This window comes from Herpailurus yagouaroundi, unplaced genomic scaffold (assembly GCF_014898765.1).
Source record: "Herpailurus yagouaroundi ecotype Mexico unplaced genomic scaffold, PumYag 29, whole genome shotgun sequence".
Lineage (NCBI taxonomy): Eukaryota > Metazoa > Chordata > Mammalia > Carnivora > Felidae > Herpailurus > Herpailurus yagouaroundi.
In genome coordinates, this window is record NW_024412377.1 from 50,486,801 (window position 1) to 50,503,276 (window position 16,476).

The following is a 16,476-nucleotide window of genomic DNA, read 5'->3' on the forward strand; positions in this document are numbered from 1 at the left end:
CTCTCTCTCTCTCTCTCTCTCTCTCTCTCTCTCTCAAAATAAATAAATAACTCTCTGACCTCAGTCGTAGCAATCTCTTACTTGACACATCCCCAAAGGCAAGGGAATTAAAAGCAAAGATAAACTACTGGGACCTTATGAAGATAAAAAGCTTCTGCACAGCAAAGGAAACAACCAACAAAACTAAAAGGCAACCAACGGAATGGGAAAAGATATTTGCAAATGACATATCGGACAAAGGGCTAGTATCCAAAATCTATAAAGAGCTCACCAAACTCCACACCCGAAAAACAAATAACCCAGTGAAGAAATGGGCAGAAAACATGAATAGACACTTCTCTAAAGAAGACATCCGGATGGCCAACAGGCACATGAAAAGATGCTCAACGTTGCTCCTCATCAGGGAACTACAAATCAAAACCACACTCAGGTATCACCTCACGCCAGTCAGAGTGGCCAAAATGAACAAATCAGGAGACTCTAGATGCTGGAGAGGATGTGGAGAAACGGGAACCCTCTTGCACTGTTGGTGGGAATGCAAACTGGTACAGCCACTCTGGAAAACAGTGTGGAGGTTCTTCAGAAAATTAAAAATAGACCTACCCTATGACCCAGCAATAGCACTGCTAGGAATTTACCCAAGGGATACAGGAGTACTGATGCATAGGGGCACTTGTACCCCAATGTTTATAGCAGCACACTCAACAATAGCCAAATTATGGAAAGAGCCTAAATGTCAATCAACTGATGAATGGATAAAGAAATTGTGGTTTACATACACAGTGGAGTACTACGTGGCAATGAGAAAGAATGAAATATGGCCCTTTGTAGCCACGTGGATGGAACTGGAGAGTGTGATGCTAAGTGAAATAAGCCATACAGAGAAAGACAGATACCATATGGTTTCACTCTTATGTGGATCCTGAGAAACTTAACAGAAACCCATGGGGGGGGGGAAGAAAAAAAAAAAAAGAGGTTAGAGTAGGAGACAGCCAAAGCATAAGAGACTCTTAAAAACTGAGAACACACTGAGGGTTGATGGGGGGTGGGAGGGGGGGGAGGGGGGGTGATGGGTATTGAGGAGGGCACCTTTTGGGATGAGCACTGGGTGTTGTATGGAAACCAATTTGACAATAAATTTCATATATTGAAAAAAAAATTAAAATACAAACAATAAAAAATAAACTTAAAAAAAAAGAAAAAGCAATAAATTCAATCTCATTAAAAACAAATTCTGCAAGTCAAAAAAATCATAAGCCAAAATCAAGACAAGCACAACTGAAAACAGTAATTTTAACTCATCATAAAGGGTTAATTTCCCTAATGTATACCAAACTCCCACAAATTGGCAAGAAAAGGCTAAAATCCAGAGAAGGCCAGCCTAACTACTCTCTGTTGGTGCTGTGTCTCCCTTCAGCTAGAGCTGTAGCCCCAATAAAGCCTTGCCTGTGCCTTTGAGAAAAAAAAAGGGGGGAGGGGAGAGGCTAAAATCCCACAAAAAAGTGGGCAAAGGACATGATCTGACAACTCACAGAAGAGGAAACACACGTTTTTCATCAACATGTGAATAAATACAATCTCACTCACAGTAAAAGAAATACAGATTTAAACTTATGTTAAAAAACATCCATTTTTCATGTACTGGAATAACCAAATGTAAGAATTTGATAACACAGTTTTTGATAAGGATGTAAGACTGTAGGAACTCTCAACCACTGTCTGTAAAACCCCATAGAGAGTAATATCGATCCATTATTACACACATATACACTCATTAATGCAGCAACTTCACTTCTAGCAATTTATCTCAAGGCTATATTTGTATCTGTCAAAATTATGGCTATATAAAATTATTTAGTGCAACACTGAATGAAATAGCAGACGAAACTAAAGTGTTCACCAATAGAGCATCAATTCTGTGGTATGGCCATACAAGGATACTACACCACTACGAAACAGAATTAGGAGGCCTAGGGGGAGAAGGAGGCCTTAACATTTAATCAGAATCTTAAAATTTGGCAGAACAGGAAGTGTCAACATAAAAAACACAGAGTACAAAGCTTTATTTCATGAATATCTAAAAGCAGTAGTTATGGCTCTGTGATACATCATTAAGTTAAAACAAACAACAGGTTCAAGACACTGTAAATCTACTTCTGAAATCATTGTTGCACTATATGCTAATTAACTTGGATATAAATTTAAAAATTAAATAAAAATTTTAAAAAAAGAACACTGTATATTATCCCCTCATCTGTATAAAGAGAACATACATATATTTATACTTATTTATGTTTATTTACCAATATATCTTTAAATTGACTTATGTATACATAAAAATATCTCTAGAATTTTTCACAAGTTAATAAAAATAGCTACTTGCTGGGGCTTAAGAGAACTTAGTAGTTGGCAAACAGAAGAATGATACTTTTCACTCTACACTTTCTATGTTTTGATTTTTTTAACATATAATAAATGTATAAATACATTACTAATTTTTAAAAAGAATTTTAAAGATGTATTTAAGGGTGAAAGTTTATAAACTAGAACATTACGTAAACACTCCTTAATACTTTGACCCAGACGTTACTCTAACCAAAAAACTGCTCAAGCTGTAACTATCTACTCATGTAATCACTGAGTTAATTCTACCATAGCATGTAATAAGTGTATTTAAGAAGGCTCAGTTGAATTCCCAAAGTTACAAGCCAGAGTATGAATTTCAACTGTATTAAAACCCACTCAACTTCTAAAATTAATGTTTCTGATTATTAGGCAGCTGTTTTTAAAATAAATATTTCAATCTACTCAGAAATAATATATGTGATAAGCACATTTTTTAAAGCACAGTGTGAATTATTCTGCTGATTAAGCTAAAAATCTAAGCCAAGTACCAATTGTTCTTCTACAACAGATTGGAATTATTTTCCATGAATTGGCTAACATACAAAGCTTTTAGTAAAGGGCTGAGAATTATAGTGCTTTGCAGCATAAATGAACATTCTCATTTCAAAGAATTTCCCAAGGTAATGCCATCTAAGAGAGATGAATTTATTGTACCCAGATGTTTTACTTCTAGTGCACTGCCTTTTCTACTATACTTCTTCCCACAATGGCTTACTTGGGAATCTCTTAGAGATGTAAGGGGTTTTCAGGGCTGAGCTTTGGAACTCAAAAAGTCCTTCCATAGATAAAAATAAATCTCACTGAGACAAGACAAACCCTTCACAATTCTATAAAATATATACTTCTTGATGGACAACTCTAATAATAGTATTATTAAACCACTATCATCAAACCACATCTTGAGTTATGTTATAGTAATGCCAAATGAAACATTATTGCTATGATTACATATAAACCAAAAATTAATCTAAAAATCAAGGATCATCACTGTCATACTAGATGAATTTTTACCTGTTTCCTGCCTGTATTCTTTTCCTTATTTTAAGATTCTAATTTTTTTTTTTTTAATGTTTATTTTTGAGAGAGAGACAGAGAGACAGAGCTTGAGCAGGGGAGGGGCAAAGAGACAGGGAGATACAGAACTGGAAACAAGTTCCAGGCTCCGTGCTGTCAGCACAGAGCCCGACATGGGGCTCAAATTCATGAACTGTGAGATCATGACCTGAGCCAAAGTCGGAGGCTTAATCGAGTGAGCCAACCAGGCGAGGTGCCCCTTGAGATTTTGTTTTAAGTAATCTCTGCACCCAACATGAGACTCAAACTTACAACCCCAAGATCAAGAGTAGCATGTGCTACTGACTGAGTCAGCCAGGTGCCCTTCCTGCTTGTATTTCTTGACTTCTACCTCTTTAACCTCAACATTACTTTAACCACTAACTCCAAATCATACCAATTATATTTCAAGGAATATATATATTTTTAATATTACAAATGTCATTTCCAACATTTCATTTAACTGAAATAAATGCCTTATGTTCCACTGATACTAATGTTCTGGAACAATAAAGAATATTGCATTTAGGAAGCCTCCCTTCTTTGTTACTAACAAAACCCTTAATAGACAAATTAGAACAGACCAAATGTCTGGAAAATTTGTTCTCATTTACATTTTATCATATTAAAATCTAAAATGCTTTCTTCTGCCTTCTAGTGTCATCCAGTAAAATAAACCCAAAACTGTCTGTTCTCCTCTAGCCCTAATAATTCATACGCAATGGTAAGACAAATTATATTACAAACAAGATTCATAAACATTCATCAATGACTGTATCACTGTCATTTCAACGTAACCAAACCTCATTTTACTCAAATTCAAAATCACCTTAACAAAGATATAAATCAGAATGCTCACTAACAGATTAGCAAAGGTGATATAGACACTTACCTACATAATGCATATTAAGAGCCAAATACTTATACTGGAAAAGCGGGTTGTTACTGAGGCTACTTCTTTGGATCTGCTGGAAGAAGGAGCTGACATCCCATCTGTACAGGACATCCAACAGCATGATGCTTGGCACCCTCAGGGCCACATTTAACACTGCCTCCAGTTTTTCCTTTGCAGCCATGTTTTTTCTTGGAGCAGACCTAAAATTCAGGAGATCCAACATATAAAAAATAAGTCACCTCAAACAGCTTTTAGATATCCTCTTAGGAATCTAATGGATTGCCATATCTATACAAACACTACATAACAATGTATAAAACTCCTCAGCCACAGCTACTACTTCTAGGCTTTCATGAAGCAATCTTCATATTGGGTTTTCACACTGACCCTTCCTTACAGGTCTTCCCAGTCTGCATAAGTGGTAAGGCCTCAAACTTTATTTTTAAAAGCTTAACTCCAACTCTAGGCACTAGCAACAAAACACCCTAATAATACCACAGCTTTTGTCCAATTAACTTGAAAGGAAAAATTCACTCCTATAAAAGTGAGATTTATGTAGGTCTTAAAAAAGAGCAAAATTTAACTGATTAAAAAAAAAAAAAAGCCTAAGCTATTCAATAAAAATTTGCTAACTACACATTTAGTTTGCAGCATCTCAAAGACTTATCCTTTTCTATATTACTTGCAATCAAAATTGAAGTACTGAATTTACATGATGTAGATACAATTCAGAGACACTCACGATACAGGTAAATAAAACATTGTTCACAATATTATTTCCTTGAATCATTAAACTCTTCATTTGATATTCCCATAATCTGCCTTCAAAGTGGGAAACAATTGCAACATCAAATTCTTCCTGTGATATACAGATACGCTGGCACATGGAGTCTGCAGCCCCTGTCTGTGCTCAGCTTTTTTTTAGTTGTTACAAAAAAAATTATAAAAAAAAAAAAAAAAAAAAGGAAATGAAAGATCTCCAGGACAATCTATTATTTAAAAGGACAATTCTGTGCAACACTGCTTTGTACGATAGTGCTGCAAATTAATCCAAGGAATTATGAGAATCAGGCAAACAAGTGTGTTAAAGACAATTTTAAAAGTAATGATAATTCTGGATTGTTGGCTCTGACAATATCCTTTTAAGAATTTTGCTGAGAAAGCTAAACACATTTCCAGCTTTGGCAGTAATTTCAGACATTACAGGACAAATGAAAACATTTATTTCTGAAGAAAATTACAGTGACAGATTACTATGCTATGGTTAAATATTTGTCAGTATTTCCATTTTACCCTCTAATTTTCATAGCTTCCTAGCTCAGATAGTTTAAAAAAAAAAAAAAAAAAGAGCTCAACTTGGCAAACCATTAATAGAAGTTTGTCAATCACTGAAAAAGTGATACATTATATCAATCATTGAATGATCATAAATCATTCCCATTACTTAAAAGTTATCCTAAGAATGCACAATTAACATTTTTATTAATAAGTATTGTAATTCTGATTACTTTAAATGAACAAGATCACTTTAATAATTTTCCTACATAAGAAATAAATATTGTCAGAATTAAAACCTAACCGTTGTGTCCTATGGGGGGAAAAAAAGCACTGAAAAATAAAAACTCTACTCAACATTTAGTGCAAATTACACCATTCAGGAATTTCAATTTCTCAAAGCTCATGAGAGAAAAAAAAAATCTTGAGAAGAAATAATACCAAAATATCACATTAACATCCTTCCAACAATAAGGCTAAGGTGACTTTTATTTCCTTGTCTGTTTGCCAAATGTTGTAGAATACCCATTATTGGGGATTAAAAAAAATTCTTTATAAAAAGTATAATATGCCTAAGCTATCTAGATGACTTAAGGAAATATATAGAACATAACTACTTACTAAGGTGGTCAAACAGATAAACAGTCAAACTCAGTTGGGAGTTTATTTCACAGTACACGAACAATGGATTTTTCTCACAAAACACCAGTCCCGTGTGAAAATCATTATGGACTAAGATAACAGTATCACTGACAGGCTTTATACTATAATGGAATATACTTTTTCCATATTCTAGAATCCAATATAAATCACTACTGCTTTTGTAGGGACTATTACTAAATTAGTACTTGTGGTCCATATTTATTTCATCTGAGTTAGAGCCTTCCTCCTTTTTTAATGTTTTGCTGTTTTTACATGTACCCATTTTTACCATTTATTGCAGCTCTCAAAGGGGTAAAGAAAAAAAATTTTAAGTAAACCAATAACCACTCCTGCATCACAATATGAAATCAAGATATGAACAACTAACAAGAAAAAAAATCTCCTTAATTCTTCTGGAGATTCAACTCTATTACAGAAGAGGGCCATTAGCATAATGGTACAAATTCCCTCTCAATAACCACTATTCCTGCCTCACATATAGAAAAAGGGAAATCTTGAGTTCCTAAAGCTCTCAATACAGAATATCCGAGACTGATCCCCAAATTCTACTGCATAGTAAATCCAAGACCCAAATGTCTGAATTAAGGAGGACCTTGTATAGAATGAAATATGCCCACTTAATAACAACCCCACTGCTTATAAACATTTCATTTATTTCTGTAAGTTATATTTTAGCAAGTCATTGGCAAGCTGGGCCTATATGTGGACATAGAGGAAACAAATTCATGGAAAACCAGATCTAAAATATTACCCACAAAAGCTGTGGAAAGACACACACACACACACACACACACACAAAATCCCCAGCCCAACTTTGTGATTTCTAAAGTGTAAGTGCCACATGATAGGGTGATCACCATCACAAATACCACACACTACACTCCAGCACCACACACTAAATTAACATCTAAACAAAACGTGGAAACATTTATCTTGTTTAAAATCACTGAAGTCACTCACATTTGCCAAGCCACTCTATTAGAAGCATGAAGTAAAAATGGAGCTTTCTCCCCTGGTATAAAAAGATTATTGTATTTCTATGATGTTTGGTTGAAGCCTAATTTATCTTTTTCCTAGATTTATTATTAGAGCTAATGAGTATATTCCAAGTCAGAGGAAGCTTAAAATTCTCTTAAAATCATAATAATACCAAATTATCCTCAAAAATAAGTAAAGGAGCTGAACACAAAGATGACACTCCTAAGGCCAAATATTGAAGTTATTTCCTGTCATGTTCAATTACACATATTTTCCCCTCCATGAAAGATTTTTACATGTCCTCCTTGAAATGTTAACAGAACTGGGAAAGTAATATGCCAACACAATGTTTCAGCAAGTAATGTAAACTAAATGTGACTCAAGCTTAAAGATGTTTTTACACAGTGAAACACCTTAAAAAAAAAAATCCCTTCCAAAAATGGCAAAAAACAAAACAAAACAAAAACTCAACAAAGCTAACCAAAAGCAGAACCACAATGATTTCATTAGATGACTTTCCCAGGCTTGGAAGCAGCAATCACTACTTACACAGTAATGTCCTGTACAAGTATAACGTTGCACAGCTCACCATTCATATTTGTGGGTTAGGAAACACAGTCTCATTCTACACCTTCCTGGAAACACTTTGATTTTTGTTTTATGAAGAAATCACACAAATCATCCGGAATATGGAAAATGTATGTTTTTAAAGTAATAGCTTGTCTGTTAAAGCATTAAGAAAAAGAAACGGAAAATGGGATCTTACCAAAAAAAAAGAAGGCTATTCATATCTCCTTTTTAAAAAGGCAGATAAACTCCCTTTTTAAAAAGGCAAATAAAAAATAATAAATGAGAAAATCATATGACCCAATTTTAAATTCAGTATGATAGATAATTTAAGGCTGAAAGTTTCTACACCTTTCTTCCGCTTCGAAAGAAAAAAAATAAATCACCATTAATCTCCTTTCTTTGTCCAATCCAATGGAAAAAAAAATTCTACCATCTACTAAAACCAATCTCAAGAAAAATTTTCTGGCTGTCCATACATTAGGATGGTAACCCCTGAAAATGTTATAGGGCAAAGCTAGAGCCTAAAATCATAAGTAAACTCAGCCAAAACTGAGATACCCAGGAGGAGAACGCACCTCTTACATAAGCATCGGCACGTTTTAAATATAGCTGGTCCTCCCCCCTCCCACACTATTGCTAGCTAACTTTGTGTGTACCTGGTTTCCACATAAACTACTAGCAATTCTGTGGCTTCTCATCTCCAAAGTGGCAAAGATACAGAATCCACTCTGAATAACAGGACCATCTTTCAACTCTTAAGGAGCCAGACAGAGGGAATAAAAACTGCTCTCTCTGCCATTGGGTGCTCAGCCTGGGTCACGACTGCAGCACCGACAGCTCATCCTTTGGGCATGATTCAAGATTCAGTACAAGAGCACAGTCCGCATTTTAAAAAATAAAAAGGCACACAATCCTCTCTTTTCCTTTCAAACTAGTTTCCTGTTTACTGCAGACAGCGATGCAAAGCCATCCATTAATCTTTGATGCCTTCTCACTGCAAAGCCCCCTTCCTCTCTCCCCGCACCTCCTCCCCCGCCCTCCACGCCTGCTGATCTCAGCCGCGTTTGAACTATAGTAACCCCAACCCAGCTCGCTGCAAAGCAGGCAGCGCAGCAGCAGGGCCGCTGCCGCCGCGGGGCTAGGGGATTACGTTCGCAAAAACTCTGCCAGTAAAGAGGCCCGTGCCAGGGAGCTCCCCTCTTGTCTGGCCAAGGGTGCTGGCTCCGCCGCGCCACGCACCGAAAAGCTTCCAAAGAAAGACACGGGCCAAGTTCATCATCCCCGAGCAGAAAGGGGACTCATTCCTAAAGGGAGGGCAAGGGTCTTGAGTGGGAAAAGCAAAACAGGAGTGGGGTGGAGAAGGGATGGCAGCCGAGAGAGGACGCGATGGGGACAAAAAGGAAGGGATAGAGAACGCTCTCACAGTGAAAAAGGACAGATGGGATGCAGAGCAAATGGGCCCCCATTCGAAGAATGGCTTGGCAGGCCTTTCCGCACCCCCAAACAACCTCAAACCGCATGAAAGAAGGAAGGAGGAGGCTGAGTTTGGGGCTGCGTAGACTAAAGGATAAGTCAAAAGGAAAGAGGGAGGGAAGCTTAGAAGCAAAGCGGACAAAGACGCAAAAGAGGGAAAGTTGGAAGTGGGAACTAGAGAAAAGGGGCTGGAAAGGAGCACCTAGGAAGGGGCAGCTCAGGAAGCTGCTTAGAAAAGACCTCGAAAGGGGGTCCTAGGGATGCGATGGGGCAGAAGCTCAGAGAGAGAGCATCTTAGGAATGCCAGGGGAGGTAAGGGATGTCTCCGGGAGGGTGGGCAATTAAGGAGGCGGCGCTCAAGGCCCTGGAGCAGGCGGAGGGGACTCTGTACGGGGAAAGGGGGTGGGAAGGGAGGGCAGAGAGTCGGAGAGAGCTGGTGGGGGGCCAAGAGGTCTGCAAGAGGGGCAGCTGGTCAGGAGGGAGGGGACGCCAGGGGAGAAGAGGGGATGTGGACGCCGCCGAGACTGGGAAGAAGGTGGGAGGTGAACCGAGGAAGGGGCGGAGGAGGGGGGAGAGGAAGAAGCCGGCAAAAGGGTGGGGGAGGGGAGAAGGAAGGATGTGGGAAGAGAAGGGGGCGGAGGAGCCTGGATGAGAAGAGGCCAGCCAGGGCGGACGGCTCGGTCACCTCGGGCAGTGGCCTCTCTCCCCGCAGGGAGGCGGCGCCGCTGGCGGGCAGGCGAGCTCCGCAACTCCCCGGCTCTCTCGCCCGCCCTCCCGTTCTTCTCGGGCGGCGGCGGCGGGGGCCGGGACGGCGCGGCTCACAGCGGCGGCTCCTCCGCGCCGGGCCTTGGTTGCAGCGTCTTGGGAGGCGGCGGCAGCGGCGGCGGCAGCGGCCCGACCCGTGCGGTCACCATCGTCCGCGGCGGCAGGCGCTCGCGGGCCGAGCCCCTCAGCAGCCGACGGCGGCCATGGCCTACTGCGCTCGCTCCTCCCGCCCCCGGCGCTCTGCGGCGGCCGCGGTCCGCTCTAGCTCTCTGCGCCTGCGCGCGCCGCGCCCCTCCCCCGCGCGCGCGCGCGCGCGCGCTCTTGCGCTCACTCACAATCGCCCGGGCCGGGTGGTTCCCGCGCCGCCCCCAGAACGTGGGCGGGAGACGCAGTCCTCCCGCGGCCCACGCAGCCGGGCCCAAGCGTCTGTGGGGACGCTTACCACCCCGACCCTTGCACGCACCCTGTGACACGCGCCATTCTGACACACGTGCGCTCTCACACTCCTCAAATACCAGAAGCCGCGAGCGCTCACACCCACACTCACCTGCTGCGACCACGTGGGAGAATTGGAGGGGCTGATCTTCACCTGGTGCAACCGCAGTAGCAATGATGCCTGAATTTTCTTAACTCCCTCACTGACTGGACTAGACTGTCAACTCCATGGCGTCAGGGACCAAGTCTGTGATGGCTCAGCAGTGCCTAGCATAGAATAGGCGCTCCATAAGCCTCTGTTGAATAAGTGACTGGATGCCTGAATAAGTGAATTGAAAACGTTCACTATCTTTAATTTTAAACTTCCATCCCTTAGTTTAAAGAATTTGTTGAAAGAATTTTATTGTAATACGAAATTGAATAGTATTTGTGTGTTGCCTTTGGTCGAAGGTTCAAAATAGAGGTAAGTGGACACACCCCCTTCCCAAGGTGCCCCACTGACCAGCAGGCCTCCCTTAATTTAAATGGCAATATACCTTTTAGGGCTGGAACTGTTCCCCACTTACCCACAATACAAAGCCTGAAGCATGTCGCACGTGCACAGAACAAATCAAGGATGCTGCTAGTGTTTTTTGCTTTGGCAAGACACCTTATTCCCCAGTTTTTCTAGGACTTCACCGACTCTCTACAAATCCCTCACCCCCTGACACCCCTTCTCCAGGAAACAAAAAATCCTACACTATTCCTTGCTGTGTCTTTGGTCAGTAACTGGAGAGCCCGTAGCTACTAGAAACCAGTCTGGCCTTTGATGTTGGTAGTGTCTATATACACAAACACACACACCCAGGAGTGGGTAAAATGTTGCAACTATCCTGGATCATCCTGAAATTGTGAAACCTCAACTTCGGCCTGTTACAAGAGAAATTAATGTATTTCAATGTAGATCTCTGTGTTGGGGGCCCTCCTTGGAAATTCAACTCTCTGGCCTCTGTGCTTTAAACATAAATCTCCAATACCTCACAACCTTTGTATCTTGCTAAAATTGTAAAAGAAAGCTTTCCTGGAGGCATCCGACATTCAAATTCTGAGTAACTTCCCTTCCGCTAGTTTGATAGCTCTATAGAAATGAAGTTTTAAAAATTTCTGGGAAGTATGTTCATAACTCTCTGTAGACAGCTTTCATCCTGCTGCCTTAGACTAGAATAATCAGGCATGCTACATCCTAGAAAGGCCATTTTATGAGTCTCTTTATACAGCCTGGTAAGTAAGAAATTAAATTACAGAGGCCGCATGACTAATGACTAGAATAGAAAACTGCCCAAGATAGCAAAGCCTTATACCTTGGTTTCCATCACCGCATTTTAACAACTTTACTACTGACTTCAGGCAAGAAAACATAAGGCCAGAAACAGATTGCAAAGAAGTCAAAATCTATATAACCTTAAATTCTTACTGGATTTATCTATTCTTTTAGGGTAAACTGCAGAATATTGAAAATATTCCTTTAATATTGTTACCGGATTTGTGTGTTTTGTTTAAATGGAGGAAAAGCTTACCTCAGCACTCACATTTCCTTTTTTAAAGGAAAAAAAAAATGGCTTCAAAGTTCTATAACCCTCACTAATAAGTACTCTGGACTTGTAAAAGCAGGACAAAGTCATGTCTTTTCCACCTTTGAGTTTTACAGCAGCTGCCTATAAATGCTAAGTTCAAAACAAGTGAAGAAAATTACTCTGGTAATGAAAGGGTTACTGCTATTATATTGCTGCTAATCCAGTTTTGGGAAAGCTCCACATTACCAGATGCAGGTAACTGAATCAAACTAAAAAGAAAAAAGAAAAAAAAAAAAAGAGGGAAAAAGACTGGGGGTGGGGCAGTAGAGAAGACTACTCAAATAAAAGCAGTTACAGTGTAGAAAGTACTTTCTAGAGGCACCCAAAAAAGCAAAGGTTAGGAGCAAAACTTACTATAAGTACCTGAAACCAAGCTTAAGCAAATGTCCAAATACCACAAACCTGGCCATAAAAGGAATTAGCTTCAGGGGTAGAAGGAAAGAACTGGAATGTTTATGACTATGAAATGGGAAACCATTCAGGATTCCAAAGGTCATCTTCCTATTCACTAAATGTATGCAACATTAAGGAGGAAGTCAGCGTAAAGTTTGGAGGAGTGCATGTTTGTTACAGCTCTAGCCATTCCAAAAGACTAGTTCCTGAATGCCTTATAAAACCAGCTATTGCTAATAAATCCCATAGAAACTGTCCTCTGCTGCAAATCTGCAGATAGCTGATGGCCAGTTCACTACGCCTTCTAGATCCAGAGATAAGATCTCACATAACAGACTTCACGTAATGGGGCCCAAATCCAAAAAACTCAGAGAGCCAACTCTGGAGATATGGAGGAAAGGTGAATTTTCATGTATGCATTTATTCACTTACTTTATTCCTATGGGCACTTTGAGGTTTTCTCCATCTAATTCCAAAATAATTAACTTTTTGAATAGAAGAGTCTAAATGACATATAAAATCTCTTTTGACCTGACTACCCTTACGGTTTGATTTTGAAAGCCGATTCTAAGAGGAAAACTAAAGTTTTCTGAGGCAACATGGTTCAGTAAAGGGGAAATAAACTTTTTTTGAGATATAATTGAGATCTAATTCACATATGATACAATACACTTTTAAAGTGTGCAATTCCATGGTTTTTAGTAGATTCACAGAGTTGTGCGACCATCACAATCAATTTTAGAACATTTTCATCACCACCTCTCTTCCAAAAACAAAACAAAACAAAACAACAACAAAAAACCTGCTGTATCCCTTAGCAGTCATTCTCTTTGCCTCCCCCACTTAGGCAACTACTAATCCTTCTCTCTCTTACGGATTTAGCTATTCTAGACATTTCATATAGGTTATGTCATACAAAATGTGATCTTTTGTGTCTGCCTTATTTCCCTTAGCAACAAAGTGCATCCATGTTGTAGCATGTATAATTATTTCATTTCCTTTTATTGCCAAATAACATTCCATTGTATAGCTATATCACATTTTGTCTATCCATTCACCAGTTGATAGACATATGAGTGGTTTCCACTTTTTTTGGCTCTTATGAATAGTACTGCTATCAACATTCGCATATAAGTCTTTGTGTGGACACATATTTTCATTTGTCTTGGGTATGTAGTTAGGAGTAGAATTGAATCACCTGGTCACGTGGTAACTGTGTTTAACTTTCTGAGCAACTGCCACTGTTTTCTAAAGTGGCTGCTCCATTTTACATCCCCACCAGCAGTGTACAAGGACAGATTTACTGTTAGATTCAGATACCCCCTACTTGTTAGATATGGGACTCTGTGCCAAGTGTTCATAATTTACAAACACCTCCATTTGTCATCTGTAAAACAAGGATTAATGACAGTATCTATTTCACAGGATTATAATAAAAAATAAATAAAACTATGTATGTTAATGTTCCTGGTACAAAGTAAGCCCTCAGTATATATGTTGTTAGTAGTTCCCTCCGTCTTTGGTATCCGGTTGGCAACATTTATTCTGTAATAAAGTCAGACAGAGATAAAATTATAACTGCCTATTACCAATAAGAAATGCATATACATGGTTGGTGCTGAATAAATATTTTTCATGGATACTTGGAAAAGCAATAGAACTTACACTGTTTTAATAACAAAATAAATTTATCTTCTTCTACCTCCTGTAGACCTAAGGTCTACAGGAGGCTACAGGAGGGAAAAAATATAGAAACAAGTCCTGTTTTGTTTGGTTTGGATTTTTCAGATTTTCCCCCAAAACATTTTTTATTTTCCCAACTTTTTTTATCTTGTAGAGCTTCAAATATACAGAATTGTTAAAAAATTGCAACCATCACTCATATGCTCATCTATATTCAGCAATTGTTAACGTTTTGAGTATTCGCTTCATATGTATGTTATTTGTTAAGCTATTTGAGAGTAAATTGCAGACATCAACACATTGCACCCCTTAATACTGCAGGCTGCCTCTTCTAAAAATAACAGCTTTCTCCAATATTACCAAATGACCTTGCCACACCTAAGAAAATAAGTAATTCCCTAATCTTGTACTATCCAGCTGATGTTCCAATTTTCACATTTCTCCCCAAAATATCTCACAGGTAACATTTTTCCTAACCAAGATCCACTCAAGTTTCACCCATTGCCTTAGTTTTATGTATTACAAACCAGTTTTGCTTTTAATCCATCTGAGTACTTGTGGACTGTTTGGAATCTCTAACATCAGCAGGAGGGAAAAATGTATTGTTGCTATCATTTTCAGATTTAAGCTCTGCTGGTGTACCTCTATTTTACCCAGCCACTTTCTCTGTTTAATTCTGATTAAGACAGAGATGGCTAGTAATGCAAAATTGTGTGTTGCTTTTCAAGCATGATGATATTAGCTAAATAGAATGGGTACTGATTGTCATAGACATTTGTTAGTTACCTTCCCAATATCTGTTATTCTCCTTTTTCTCTTTTTAATATCATCTTGAACATTCTAGCCATGCAGTCTATTGTGGATTAATCACTTTACCCTATCTTCCTTAGTGATTAGTCCAGGGAAGGACTCATGACCCAAGTCAATCAGGACAAGACTCAACACCAGAGCTTTTGAAGAGCTTTCTCTTTCCTGCTAGATCTAAAAAAGGAATCCCATAATTTCAAGGACTACGGGCAGTCATCTCAGATCCAAAAGGTAAGAGCCAGCCTGAAAATGTCTCAAAGCAGGTCAAAGAACCTGCAACACAAAAAGAAACCAGGACCTGGTCACAGTGTATGAGTCCTGGTCTAAGCCTCATGTGAAGCCAGCATGTCCACCACCTTCTATTCTTCATATCACCCAATACATTACTTTTGCTTAGCTACTGTGGGGTGAGTTTTCTATTATTTGCAGTTAAAAGAGTCCTAAGGCATTCAATCCTTTTAATCTGTAGTGTAATATGCTGTTATAAACAGAAGGAAGTAACTTAAAAAAATAATAAATAGAAACACAATTGTACAACTTAACAAATTATAAAACAAAGCTATTTAATCACTCTCCAGAAATAGAAGCTTGCTAATACCCCAGAAAATCCCCACATACTCTTTCCCATCACAACTATCTCACCACAAAGGTAACCATTTTTCTGACTTTAATATAGTCACTTCCTTTTCTTTGTTTAACCACCCAAGTGTGAATCTCTAAATACTGTAGTTCAGTTTTGCCTGTACTTGAATTTTATATACATGGATGCCTATAGTATGTATTCTTTGGTGACCAGATTTTTCTGCTTAACGTTGTGTTTGAGATTCAGTTATATTCTTGTGTGAAACTGTGGTTCAGCCATTTTCATTGCAGTATAGAATGCTATCACATGCATAGAGTATTATTTGTTTATTCATTCTGCTATATATGAGCATTTGGGTTCATGAACACCCAAATTCCAGTTTGGGGCTGCTACAAATTATGCTATCAACATTTTTGCTCTTGTCTCCCAGTGCACATGGGCACACATTTCTTTAGAAAAGAATTGCTGTGCCATAGTCTGGAAGTATTCAACTTAGTGGTGTTTGCACCAATTTACACTCCCAGCAGCAATCCCTCAGAGTCCCCATTGCTCTGCATTCTAGCTTACAATTGACGTTGTCAGTCTTTCAAATTTTAACCACTCTAGTGAGTTTGTAACTTGCATTTCCCCAACTGCTTATGAGGTTGAGTACCTTTTCACGTATTTCCTGGCCTTTGGACTTCCTCTTTTGTGAGTTGTTCAAGTCTCTTACCCAATTTTCTCCTGGGTTGTTTATCTTTTGCTTTTTGTTTTATAGTCCTTTATATTCTGGATGTAAGCCCCTTGTCAATTATATACACTGCAAAAATCTTCTCTTGTTCCATAGCTTCCTTTTCATTCTCTAAATGGTATTTTTTAATGAACATAAATTCTTAATTTAATTT

The 16,476-nt window shown here is 39.0% G+C and overlaps 1 protein-coding gene across 1 annotated transcript in view; it reads right to left on the reverse strand.

Moving 5' to 3' along the window:
* The window catches only part of RNF145 (ring finger protein 145), a 57,960-nt gene extending 47,686 nt beyond the window's left edge, over window positions 1-10,274 (reverse strand). The window contains exons 1-2 of the mRNA XM_040443459.1: window positions 9,999-10,274; window positions 4,352-4,554 (exon numbers count right to left, since the gene is read on the reverse strand). Coding sequence (XP_040299393.1) covers window positions 4,352-4,535 — 184 coding nt within the window. The 5' untranslated portion in view covers window positions 4,536-4,554; window positions 9,999-10,274. The remainder of the gene's footprint in view (window positions 1-4,351; window positions 4,555-9,998) is intronic.
* Window positions 10,275-16,476: the final 6,202 nt, after the last annotated feature.